We start from the raw sequence: 13186 nt of genomic DNA on the forward strand, positions 1-13186 counted from the left end.
TTAGAGGTTATCTATTGTAACCCTCCCATTTTACAGATGACCATACCAGGGCCTAGGAAGCTACATGACTTGACTACAGTCTCACAGAATCCAAAACTATTTCCACAGTATCCACTCCTCTTCCTCCTAAAGACTCAAAAGGCTGCCCCTATGCATTATGCCAAAGTCTCTTTCATCCAAGATAGCATTCTCTGGCCTCCACTAGTATGAATGTCAGGCAGGCTGTAAGATCTGAGACACCAAACTCCAATATCCACAATACATGTTCCTGGCAAAACTTTCTATGTTGATAGCCATCCTGAATGCCACGAGCTGGCCATTCAACAAATGGTTTCCCAACTATTTTGTAGCAGCAGAGAACACACACAGGTGAGAAAAATCACAAAAATTATGGTTCATTAAGTTTTGCCTGGAGAAAATTTGGAATCTGAGATATGTTGGAAAACATGCTAATAGTTACAAAATCTCTCTCAGACCTTTCTCATGCAAATGTTCTTAGTTACTCCTTTCTAGATGCTGCCAGGCCTCCCTGAGTAGAACAAGGCAAAAGGCTGTTTGCTTTTACACTGGGGAAAGGGGTAAGCCAACAATCCAGGCTCTCACCTACATACACTCACTGCCCAAAAAGTAAATGCCCCTGTCTGGACTGTATAAAGCATACTAATGCTTTCCTGGTGAAGTGATGAGTTGAATCATTCATTCTGGAAAGCAACTGGTCATTCTGAGGAAAAAAGTGACTAAAATGCAGGGATGTCTCTTCTACTCATAATCCCAAATAGGATAGTAATAAACTATATAAGCCATATAAGAACATATAAAACCAAAAAGATGCATATACCAAGATTATTTATAGTAGCACTATTTTTGTGATAGCATATACCTGAGAGATTAGGGAATAATTAAACCATTTCAGGTCCATGAGTCTAACGGTGTATTATTGTGTTATAATAAATGATGACTCGAGGTAAGCATAATAATGTCTGATAACTGTATTATGTAATCAAGAACTGATCCATGGAATGACCAACCAGGACCATGATACTAGAGGGCATATGACAATGCCTGTTACTCACCGTCTCAGGTACAGAATGAGACATATTTCAGACAAAGTCATTACAGGAATTTGTTTTGCTTGACGAGCATATTTGTAACAAGGATTTTGTTTTTGTCACTTCCTCCAATTGGAGCAGGAGTTGAGGGGGCCAGTGATAAAATTGACCAAAAAAGAAAAATAAGGGGGTCATTGAAGAACTTTTTTGTTTTTGTTTTTGCTTTTTGGAGGGCAATTGGGGTTAAGTAACTTGCCCAAAGTCACATGGCTAGGGTGTGTGTGTGTGTGTGTGTGTGTGTGTGTGTGTGTGTGTGTGTGTGTGTGTGTGTGTGTGTGTGTGTGTGTGTGTTAAGTGTCCAAACTCAGGTCCTCCTGACTCTGGGGCTGGCACTCTACTCACTACACTACCTAGCCTCCCCAGAACTTTTTTTAAATGCTTAGAAGAGAGGACAAGGGAAGAGACAAGCAGGACAGCTCTGAAAGTTCCAAGTTGAATTTTATCATGCTAAAAATAAAATTCAAACTATATGTAAGAGAATTCAGTTTCTTGTATAATCCTCTTTGTTCAATTTTTATATGGAAATTCTGGTTTTAGTTGGTGTTGAATTCAGGTTAAATTTTTTTTTAAAGAAACTATTATTACAATGAATGCAGAGAAATGTGGAAAGACTTCTATAACTTGATGAAAAGTAAATCAAGCAGAAACAGGAAAACCAAATACAAGCCTATTACAACAATGTAAATGGAGAAGTGAAACAAGAACCAACTGAAACTAAATGCTTGTAAGTTATAATAATTAAACTTGGCTCAAAGAGATGGGAATTCACTTATCCTTGCTTTCCAGTAGTAGGGAGGAACTATGAGTAAGCAAAACTACACTGAGAGGTTCAGAATTTGTCAATGTCTTGATTAGTTTTGCTGAACTATTTTTTATTCTTTTCATTTTTTGTTATAAGGCATGACTCTCTGGGAAGGAGAAAGATGGAAATAGTATAAAATGCAGGTGATATTAAAAATATATATAAAATAATTTTAAACCTTAGTCTCAGTCTAGAGACCATTTGAAATGGTTTTAGTTTTATTGGTCTATGTAATCTCTCTGTGATTGAAAGAGGCACCCATCACACTTTGTTTTCTGAGAAAAATATATTCCTATTAGAAAACTCTAATTCTTAATCACAAGTTGGCCTTTTCAACTTTGATGTTGCCACCAGCATCCCTAGCACCTTTCTAGGCATCAAATTAAGTTCCTTTTGAATCACTATCAGATTTTTAAATTTGGTGGTATCACTAACAACTAGCAAAGAAAACACAAAGGATTTTCCCAACCATGATACAACCCAAGATGCCAGACATGATCAAAAGGAACTATCTATGATTCAATGCAATTCATCAAGCATTTTTAGGTGCCTACTCTGTGCAAGGCACTGGGAGACAAAGACAAGTCCGAAAGATTTCCCTGCTCTCAGGAAGCTTGGGATCTAACAGCTAATGGTACTTACTGGGGGAAGTTCATCAGAGAGTAGAGGTGGAACCCAGTTTGAACAACAAGAATGAAGGAGATACCGGTCCTTCCAGTTTAAAGAACTCTCAGATCCCATCCCCCAGGAAAACTCAATTCTCCTTCAGCCCAACACAAGATAAAGTCCTGAGGGACTTACAGATAAGGGAAATGTCACTAAATAGAGTGGGAGAGGGGGTGGGGGAACTTAAAAGACTGAGAGGAAATTGAATTCCAAAGAAAATGAAAGCCTTAAAGAAAACTGAGCCCTACTTCCCTCCCCCCCCCAAAATCCTAAGGAATAATTTCACTTTTACAATGTATGTACATTAAATTCAATCAAACAACAACAATCAATCAGGACATATTTACTAAGCACCTACTTATTAGGACCTCAAAGTAGAGCAAAAATAAACAAATTAACCAAAAAACCCAGTCCTTGTCCATACTTTATTTTTTCATGTAGATAACTATATATAAAATCTTACTTTTCATGTGCATAATTGCATATGAAAATCCTGTTTTTCATACTCAGGGCTGCATATGAAAATCTTATTTTAAAATCATTTTATTTGGAGAGATGGGTGCAAAGTGCGCAAATTTAGAGGGAAGGGTATCATATGGCTAGAATCAGTTAAATAATAATCTGTCAACATTATCTTGTTACTTGTTTTAGGAAACAAATCTGAACCGGTCATAATTCTGCAAGGTCTTTTAAGTCAATCATTTCCAATCTCAGAGCAAACTAAGTCTTCATCATCCATGTTTAATTTCAAGTTTGCCTTATGGGTGTCTTCTCTCATCTTTGTACATATAATAGGCTCAATTCTCCATCAATTTAAATGAGCCAGACTTTATTCAAGCCCACATCCAGTTCTCTGGCTAGGTTTCTCTTGTCATCTTCCTTGTTTTATATGACCACACTTAGTACATGACCAATTATTACTATCTTTTCAAATAAAAATAATGTTTATATCTGAAAATATACCACCCATAAATCTGGATTTTGAAAAACTAATATTTATTCCTTTGAACAGGAAACAAAAGAAATTCTAGCAACCAAAGCAATCAATAATCAATTGTTAAGTACAGGAACCATGGGCTGGGAATACTTAAGTGTTCAAGCCTGTATTGATTTTCCTGGAGCTCCCATTCTACCCAAAGAATTCTATAATATCTACATTACAAATCCTAATTTAATCAGAAAGTCCCTGTTTCAAGACTGTAATTGAGTACTTAACCTTGCTTATGTCATGGACCTCTTTGGTAGTCTGGGCAAGCCTATGGACCGCTTCTCAGAATAATGCATTTAAAAAATGACAGATTACAAAGAAAACCAATTACACTGAAATATAGTTATCAAAATATTTTAAAAGTTCACAGACTGTTTCACAGACAGATTAAGAACCCCTGTTATAAGTAAAAGCCCCCTAAGGCCAAGTAGAGAAAGGAAAAAAAAAACTTGTATTTTTACTCTGATCCGTATTTTTTCCACCCACTCCAAAAAAAAAAAACCTAGAAGATAAAATTTAATTTTCAAAATAACAAAAGCATTACTGCCCCTAATCAATCCAATATACATTGTTAAGACACAAGAAATGAATTTGAGGCAGCAAGGGCTTAAGAAGGATGGGCTAGCGCTCAAGCCCATCAGGCTTGGGAAAGGAAAGAGCTGAAGAAGTTTAAAACAAAGTAACACATTTACCCTCTTCCAAGAGGTCCAGGCTGTCACGCTTAACCCGATTAACCCCGGCAGGCTTATTCGGCTCATTGTCACAGTCATACTCAAAACACTCTTCCTCTTCATTTCCCAATTCTTTCAATGACATTGCTACCGTGGGATCATGGTCCTAAGCCTTTGGCACTGGGATACCTCCCAGCCACCTCCGCGAATGTGCCATCTGTACAGTGACCTGAGCACACTCCCAGCAGCCTGGAAACTCTCCTGGGCAGCGACCATGCCTTGCCAACATCTTGGGTGACTTATCTGAGCAAAGGGCTATATTATTGGGCCCCACATCTCCCTAGCCTAAAAGGGAATCTCAGACTGCCTGGGAGGATAGGGTTCCGGATGGGGAGAGGAAGGGAAATTGGCAAATAGCCATCACTCTCCAAAAACATGCCTGACCTCCTACTGCGCAGAAGCGCCCGCGGTTTGGGGCTTATTCTAAACAAGCTTCCAAAATGCTAGGCTAGGAGAGGAGACTGTCAATTTTGAAGCTTTTTGCCCCTTATGTTCTTCTCCCACAACCTCCCTCCCCTCTGGAAGCCTGGATAATGGTAGCTTCCTCCAAGTTTCATAGCAACTGCATAGGGAAATGCAGACCGATACTTAAACAGCTACACCTGTTTAGAGGCGGGGAATCTGTAGGCAAGTCACCTTGGTAAATGATTGCCTAACTTCCTCGGTGACAGGTTTCCTATGGGTGTGCTGACGACACACACACACACACACACACACACACACACACACACACCTTTCCAAAACTTCGATTCCAGTTGCATGATAAAATGCAGAAGGAAATCTTTAATTTTACTTCCAGTAAAAACACGTATGCAATAAAGATCTAAGTCCCATTTGCATACCTGCCCCTCTTTGCCAAGAGCACTTGGCAGTTTTCTCTGCATTCTATATTCCCCCCAGAGCCAACTCTCGGGGTAACTCTGTAGTCTAAGAAATACTGCAGTTAAAGAATGCTATGGTTAGGTTAACAAGGCAGAGCTGCTCATTCCATGACTGAAGAAAAGTAAAAGAGGGGACCAACATGTGCTGATTCTGAACAAAGAAAGAAAGCCATAGTTTTCCTGTACATCCACTTCAGATAATAACCATGTTTCCCATCTGGCTGTTTCCCTTCTAACAATGAGAAGAGCAAACGCTTTCCTGAAATGGTCTGAAAAACATCCTTAGCTTTGGGTTTTGTGGAAAGAAGCTTCGAATTGCTTCTCAGCAATCCTCCAGAGCAAATCCTACCAGAGCTCTCTGCACCTACATTACATTACATTAGGGAATTACCTTGCCTTTCTCGAAGGAGCGAATTCAGGGTTACTAAAGGCTTGCAGACTGCTGGAATCCTAGCAGGTGACCAAGAGGGAGGATTCCACAGAAGGCAGAAGAAATAAATGACCACAGAGAAAAGGACAGTATAGCTAGCTAGCTCTATGGAAACTGCCATAAGACCACACTGAGTCTGTTTAATTGGCAAGGCTGACCTCAATGGAAGAGTAAGAACCTGAAACTTAAAAAACATCATTCAAAGCATCCAATTCATTCTAGAAATGGAAAACAATTGTACTCCACAATTGTTACAGAGAAAGAGCCTCAGAAATGTCAAAGTGATACATTAAATAAAAGTCTTTTTTATTTCAAGGGATAGAGCTTAAAAAAGGTTTGATGAAAATTAAAAGAGTAAAAAAGAAGATATTGTACCAATACTGTAAATGGGGGGAAAACACACCAAAAGTTTTCAGAATTTCCAGTGAATACAGTGATTAATTACAGCGTCACAGGACAAAGAGTGAAGCCCAACTCCTGCCTCTTGGAAGACAGGTGGTGGGCTACAGGTACAGATGAAATATACACTGACAGGCAGGGCCCAGGGTGCTTCCCTGGACTGTGGTTATATGTCACAAGGCAAGATTTTAATGGAGTGGTGGAGGGAGTTATTTGCAATTGATAGTGATGTTTAAAAAAAAAGTGGTCAATAAAACTTCTTTTAAGAAACTGAGATGCAAAGCTTTCAAAAGCACTGTTAACAAATTAAATTTAAATCTTTCTCCAAATTTACAAACAAAACTGAGGCAAGAAATCTATATTCTTGCACATATGTGCCCTGTGTAGACTATATGAAGGAACTCATCTATAATAGTAAAAAAAAGTTCCATATAATTTAAAAAGAAAAGTAATAATAAGGTGGTGGTGTTATTCTGTCATTTTTAGTCGTGTCTGACTTTTCATGACCCCCATTTGGGGTTTTCTTGACAAAGATTCTAGAGTGGTTTGCCATTTCCTTCTCCAGCTCACTTTTACAGATGAGGAAACTGAGACAAACAGGATTAAGTGACTTGCCCAGGGTCACACAGCTAGTACTCGTATCTAGGGCCAGATTTGAGCTCAGGGAGATGAGTCTTCCCGACTCCAGGCCAGGCTCTTTATCCACTACACCACCTAGCTGCCCCTATTATTAGTTACTATTGTCTTTTCTAACAAAAATTCATTGATTCCTCCTATTAACTGGGGGTGGGAATAACAGCAAAATGCAGTTTTTAACGGGCTCGATTAATATCATGCACACCTACCATCAGCTTTAAATTCAAGCATCTAGGTGACCCAGTGAATCCACTGAACCTGGAGTCAGGAAGACCCTAAATCCAATCCAAACCCAGACACTCACTAGCTGTGTGAGCCTGTGCAAATTTTCTAACCTGTTCTTGCCTCAGTTTCTCCATCTATACAATGGGGGTGATAATAATGGCACCTAACTACCAGACATGTTGTCAGGATCAAATAATAATAGTAAAGCATGGTGCCTGGCCCACAGTGTTATATAAATTTTAGCTATCATCAATCATCATCATCATTAAATTAGCTGAATGTTTAAACATGAACAAAAATGGAAAGTAAATCATTCCGTCTCAGGGTGTCATGGGGAAAGGCTGCTAAATCTTCAGTAGAGGCCTTGGTTTCCAAACTTGTATCTGCTCCTTATGGCATCTATGACCTTGGATGAGTCACTTATTCTGGGTCACAGTTTCCCCAACTGTTAAATGAGAGGGCTGGTCTCTAGCTAACATTCGAGCTCTAATTCTCAGAGCCTAAGAATCTCTGTAGAACTCATCCACTCCACAAATATTTGTTGATACCTATTCTGTACAATGGCATGAACCAATTCTGCAAATATACTTATCAAAAAAATCTGAATATCTGTCATCCAGCTAAAAATGTCAAACACAAACAGGGTCATCCCTTGACTCACTTCTTAAAGAGGCCTATTCCCTGAATGGGTGTTGCCTCACTCAAAGTGAGAACCTGAAAAGGCATTAGCCTAAAAGGATTGCATCCTGGGTCATCTCCAGTCATCCAGATAAATATTTGGCCAATGGACCCAGACCGGCTCTGGAGGAGAAAGTGAGGCTGGTGACCTTGCATAGCTCTTCCTCACTCACATCAAAGTCAACTGCAAGTCATGTCATCATTTCCCTGATGTCATGGTCCTCTTTGAGAACAAAGGATAAACACAAAAATGCCTTTTAAAATGTTGCTGCATTCACAACCACTTTGTTAACATTCTCCTTTCAAAATAATTTCAGGCTACCCTTGACTAATGATGACCAACCCAATCTACGTATTTAATGACAACTTTCGCCTTTCAGAGTTCATTCCTTAAACTTGACAAATTGAATTGTGGCATAGTAAACAGAATGCTAGAATCACACTCCATCTCTGACACTTATTTGGTGACTACAGGCAAGTCACTTATCTCATTCTCTGTTTCTTCACCTGTAAAATGGTGTACAATACCTGTAGTAGATATCTGACATGATTACTGTGGAGCTTCAATGAGATAATACACATAAAAGCACCCCACAAACTTTGAAGCATTTTATTGTTGTTATCGTTAAATGTTTAATATAGAATGCTTTAGGACATGTACATACAACTCTATCTCCTTATATTGCCCAAGTCTGTCTCTTAAAATCAACTGACACCAACCCCTTATTTTGATATCCTGCTATTTTTAGACTTTTGAAGTAATTCTCAAACCCAATTTAGTTTTTATTCATGTTATTTTTAATGATAGAAATATGGCATAAAGTACTTTCAGCAAATATATCCCCAAACTAACAAAAACCAAAAAAGGGTCACAACTAAAAAAACTTAAGTATGGCTATTTCAAGTTATGCATGGGTGAAAAGAAGCCACTTTGGTAAGATAAGTGGGCCAGGAAATATATTCATAAAACATTCCAACTTGGAGGCTGATTATTTAAATTGGGATAGAAAAGGAAGCTGAGATGAGCCCCAGGACCGCTGTAAGTAAGTTACATGCTTAAATATCTGGTAGCCAATCAGTCAACCAGTATCCTCTTATTCTCTGGTACCCCCACATACCTGTGGTGTGGGAGCACCTGATGTTCCTAACAAGCCCAGATACTATAGCTCTTAAAGGTGCCTTCTGGGTCCTTAATAAGAAAAGCTCTGCTTCAGCAAGCACTTTCCTTAAATCGACACAATGACCAGAGCACTGGGCGAGGTGCTAACAATACAAACACAAAACTGCACTCTCAAGGAGCTTACATGCAAACCAGAAGGAAGAATATCTCCACTGAGGCTCTCCTTGAGATCTACAGAAGCTTTGGAGAAGATCCTGCACATGGTAGGAGACCTGGACCAGCTTTACTGCACACCAGAAGGAAAAGTCCCTAGGCCAGTAAGAGCATGGATCCACTTAGCAAAAGGATGCCATGGAGGACCAAGGAAGACCATACGGAAGGGTTTTTTTGTCAAGTTTTCTCCCCCTTGGTCTGTAATCTGTTTGAGAGAAGGGCATGATTATGTTTGCCTTACTTAGTCCAGTGCCCAACAAATAGTAAGTACTTAATAAATGCTTGTTGATTTGACTTGGAGTATAGAAAAAAAACAAAGAAAAAAAACCAAGTCTATGAATATTGACACTTTCTAGGTTCTGAAGATAGAAACAAGAATTTCTGTAAAATGAGGGGGTTAGGCTCTAAGATCCTATAAGTCTATATTCTGTGATCCTAGGAAGCAAAGGGGAGTATCCAAAACAGCCTTGGTTCTGGACCCAAGAGGACTCATCTCATCTCACTCAGAGTTCATTACAAATAGTTCTCTGCTCTATTTGTTACTGATGGTGGTTAGTAATAAAGTAAAATGATGGCAGAAAAACCCAGCAATGGATATCCCCCCAAAAATGGATTTTCATGTCATCTTCACACTAAATTGTATGTAAAGCTATAAAACATTAATTTATAAAAAGCCACTGCAGTTTAACAATCGTTGCTGTTCAGTCTTCAGTCATGTCCAACTCTTCATGATCCCATTTGAGGTTTTCTTTGCAAAGATACTGGAATGTTTACCATTTCCTTCTCCAGTTCATTTTCACAGATGAGGAAACTGAGGCAAGTAGGGTTACGTGACTTGCCCAGGATCACACAGCTAGTCAGTGTCTGAGGCCAGATTTGAGCTCAGGAAGATGATCTTCCCAACTTCAGGCCCAACACTCCACCCACTGGTCCATGTAGCTGTCCCTCAGTTTAACAGTTACCCCTATGCTAAGGCTACACACCTGTCTGGCAAGTTGTCACAATAACAATTGCAGGGGTGTTGCACTGTTTACACTGTTTAGTTGCCATCTGAAATGGGTTTGAAACAAAGGAGCAAAGTAGGATGCATTTACCTTATGAACTCTGAGACTGGTACCTGCGGCATCAAATGTTCATAACCAAAATTATTAGGAGTACAAGATGACCATACTACCCAACTTCTCATCCTTTAGTATTTACTAAATCAAGTCAAGAAGCATTTACTAATCACGTACAACGTGATGGGTACTGTGCCAATTTCTGGGGATACAAAGAAAGACCAATAATTAAAATAAAAATGGCAACAACAACGAAAAAACCAAACCAGTTGAGGAGATCGCAGTCTACTGAACACTGACATACCAGACTAAAAACCTAGCAAGAAGCCCATATTGTTTAGGGGCCTCTGATCTGGGGGCCAGGAATTGTTGGTGTCATGGTGGTTCATAGGAAAAGCTGTCTCTTTTTCCATATTCCTTCTAGTAAAACAAGAAGAGTCAAATCTCAAATCTAATTTACAAAGGGAATTGTATCACCAAATACATATTTGCAGCACTCTTAAGCCACTCAAAGCATTCTTTCAAAGCATGCAAAGTTGACTCAAAGGAACAAAAAGACCATCCCACCCCTAAATACATGACACATACTTTCAGATTTTTTCAATGTGTTAATCAATTATGTGGATTTTTTCCCTCTTTTTTTTTTCTTTGAAAAAATATCACTTGTTATAAGGGATGGTTAGGGAAAGAGGATTACTGGGAGAAACTATATTGATGCAAAAAAAAATCCATAAAACTTATTTTTAAAAATAGTAACTTCAAAGTATTCAAAATCTCCTAAGTATTTTTTTTATTTTCTGTATCTCAGACTATTTTATATCTGAACAAAATATGAGAAAGAACAACCTTTATAATCTGTTTCTACAGTGACTGATCGAAAAGGTACCAGGTATGTTTAAAACTTATATATGTGAAATTAAATCAGTCTCTGAAAATGACAAAAGACCCATCTCTCAAGGAAACTTGAGGCAACTTAAGAATCCAGAGTTAACTTGGATTTTTTCACAGACATGCTAACAACTTATCCCAGACTAGAATGGGTAAACTAGTCAATGTATTGCATTGATGTGTCTATAAATGTATGACTTCACACAGATCATTTTCTGGTTTCAGACAATGTGTTTTGAAATAGATTCTCCCCACCCCCAAACCTACACCTATACTTTTGCAGGCTTCTTTCATAAAAATCCAAATCCATCCACAACCCACCAGTTCAGTTGCATGGAGCCAAGTATAAGTTCACACTAGGGATACAATGTTTATACAAATCAACTCTAGGAAGAGAGACCCATTCCTACCCTTTAAGAAAGGAGCAAACACTGAGCTGGGGATCAAGTCCAAATCCCTCATTATATTGATGGGGAAACTGAGGTTTGCCCAAGGTCACAAAGGCAATAAGCATCAGAGCCTGCATGCTAGCCATAAAATCATTTTAATTACAGGCTCTCAACAAGATATCCACTCCACCAAGCTTCTAAAATGCCTAAAGAAAACCACTTTTAAAAGCACTAGATTTTTTTCCAGGTCTCAAATCGATTCCTTTAGTACAACTCCAAATATCTTGGGTTTTTTTTCTCTATTCATATGTTGTATTTATTCTTTTATTTTTCTTGAGGGGTGGGAGTGGCAACTATTAAAAAAAACCTGCTAAAACTTGAGAGGAGAAAAGAGAACCTTTAGACAAAATAGCAATATTCTTTAAAAATAAAAAAAAAATGAAGATTCCACCAAGTTACTGGAGAAAATTTAACATTGCCTACCATTTTTTTAGGGTGCTAACAACTCTCTCACTGTCAACATTTCAAGTGAAATACTTAAATGACACTCCTACATTCCTATTCCTACCTCAGGGCACTTAAGATATTTGCTCTAGAAACTAATCATAAGTCAATAAACCAAGCTAAACAAGAAGAGTCTGCCTCTTTTGTGAAAAATACACAATCGTTTCTACTTGACCACAAAGGTCTTTTCAAAATAAAGTTGAACTTGCCTTTGCTCTCAGCTAGGGGAATTCACCAGAAGTTTTGCTCATTAATTATTCAAAGGGTACAGGACAGGGAAGAGAAAGCATCAATAGGTGTTCCTAAGCATTCAAGTTCCTAAAAATATCCCCCTTACCAAACTATGGAGAACAGAATGATCTAGGATAATCAAATTAACAAGCATTTATTAAGTGCCTACTATGTGCCAGATGAAGAGACAAAAATCAAGCTGTCTTCAAGGGGATGGGGGAGGACAGATTGGGGAAAAAAGGAATTCTTCTACACACCTTAAGCCTTTCAGGATCTAAACCATATGGATTCAAATGTCCTTCAATGAAAAACCAGGGAGAGAAGGAGTAATGGTGACCAAGCTGCTATTTTGCATCCTGCTTGGCAACTTTCTGGGTTAAAGGCATATGCAAAACATGTATATACTTTACAAATATATGAATTTGCATCAGAACAGAATGGGCAATGACTAGCTAATGAGTTACTTTAAAACAGTTCTGTGAAATTGGATGGCTTTACCCAGGTCCTTTGTTCATTTCAGGGAACAAGTGCTATGAAATATTTTTTTCCTGTACTTTTATAAAAATCAGACCCAGGAGACATCAAAGGAGTAGCATTTCCTTTCCTTTCCATCTTGACCCAATTATTCCTGTGGCAATATAAAGATAGACGTCCAAAAAAGACTGAGTCCCATCACCACTATCTTCCTGTCCAACTTTGACGAGAATGAAACCTCCCATGCAAATATGACTCAGCTCTCATTCAAAATTTAGCATCAATCAGAATTTACCCCTTGGAGAATCACTCAGTTCTTCCATTTTCCTTTTTGATGTATCAGGGCAGAGATCAGGAAATAGCAACCCAGAAAAAAAAAGTCAAAAGAAGAGAGGATCCAAGGTGAGAAATTCTTCCCACTGCAAACAGGATCTGAAGAAGTCTCCTCTTACCCTCGGGATTCACAGTGGCAAGTGATTTTCTTTTACCAGGTAATAGGTGTGTCTGGAGCTCAGGTAACAATTAGGCCAAGACAACAGGAAGCCTTCCCTCCCACTCACCTCCAACTCTAGTTTTGACCTGTACTCAGCTGGCCCACAGGCTTCCCTTCCCCACTCACAGCTTCTCCTTCTCCTTGGGCTACCAAGTATAGTCCCCATGTCTGTTCCTAAGGTAGATGGTGTCTCATTTATAACACCTACATCTTCATAGGGTACGTATAATAAGAACAGTAACAGCTGACACTCAACGTCTGCAAAGCATTT

At 38.7% G+C, this 13186-nt stretch overlaps 1 protein-coding gene across 13 annotated transcripts in view; it reads right to left on the reverse strand.

Moving 5' to 3' along the window:
* TRAK1 (trafficking kinesin protein 1) overlaps positions 1-13186 on the reverse strand; it is a 148909-nt gene that overhangs the window by 72127 nt on the left and 63596 nt on the right. Inside the window, exon 1 of one of the 13 annotated variants that reach the window (XM_069088312.1) lies at positions 12718-12897. The exons of 7 other annotated variants lie outside the window; for them this stretch is intronic. In XM_069088312.1, coding sequence (XP_068944413.1) covers positions 12718-12745 — 28 coding nt within the window. In that variant the 5' untranslated portion in view covers positions 12746-12897. Of the gene's footprint in view, positions 1-4257; positions 4845-12717; positions 12898-13186 lie in introns of those variants that run through there. 5 more of the 13 variants (XM_069088310.1, XM_069088314.1, XM_069088315.1 and 2 more) reach the window with 5 other exon arrangements.

This window comes from Petaurus breviceps, unplaced genomic scaffold (assembly GCF_028583685.1).
Source record: "Petaurus breviceps papuanus isolate PSGF00001 unplaced genomic scaffold, PetGlider_PUasm1.0 185, whole genome shotgun sequence".
NCBI lineage: Eukaryota > Metazoa > Chordata > Mammalia > Diprotodontia > Petauridae > Petaurus > Petaurus breviceps.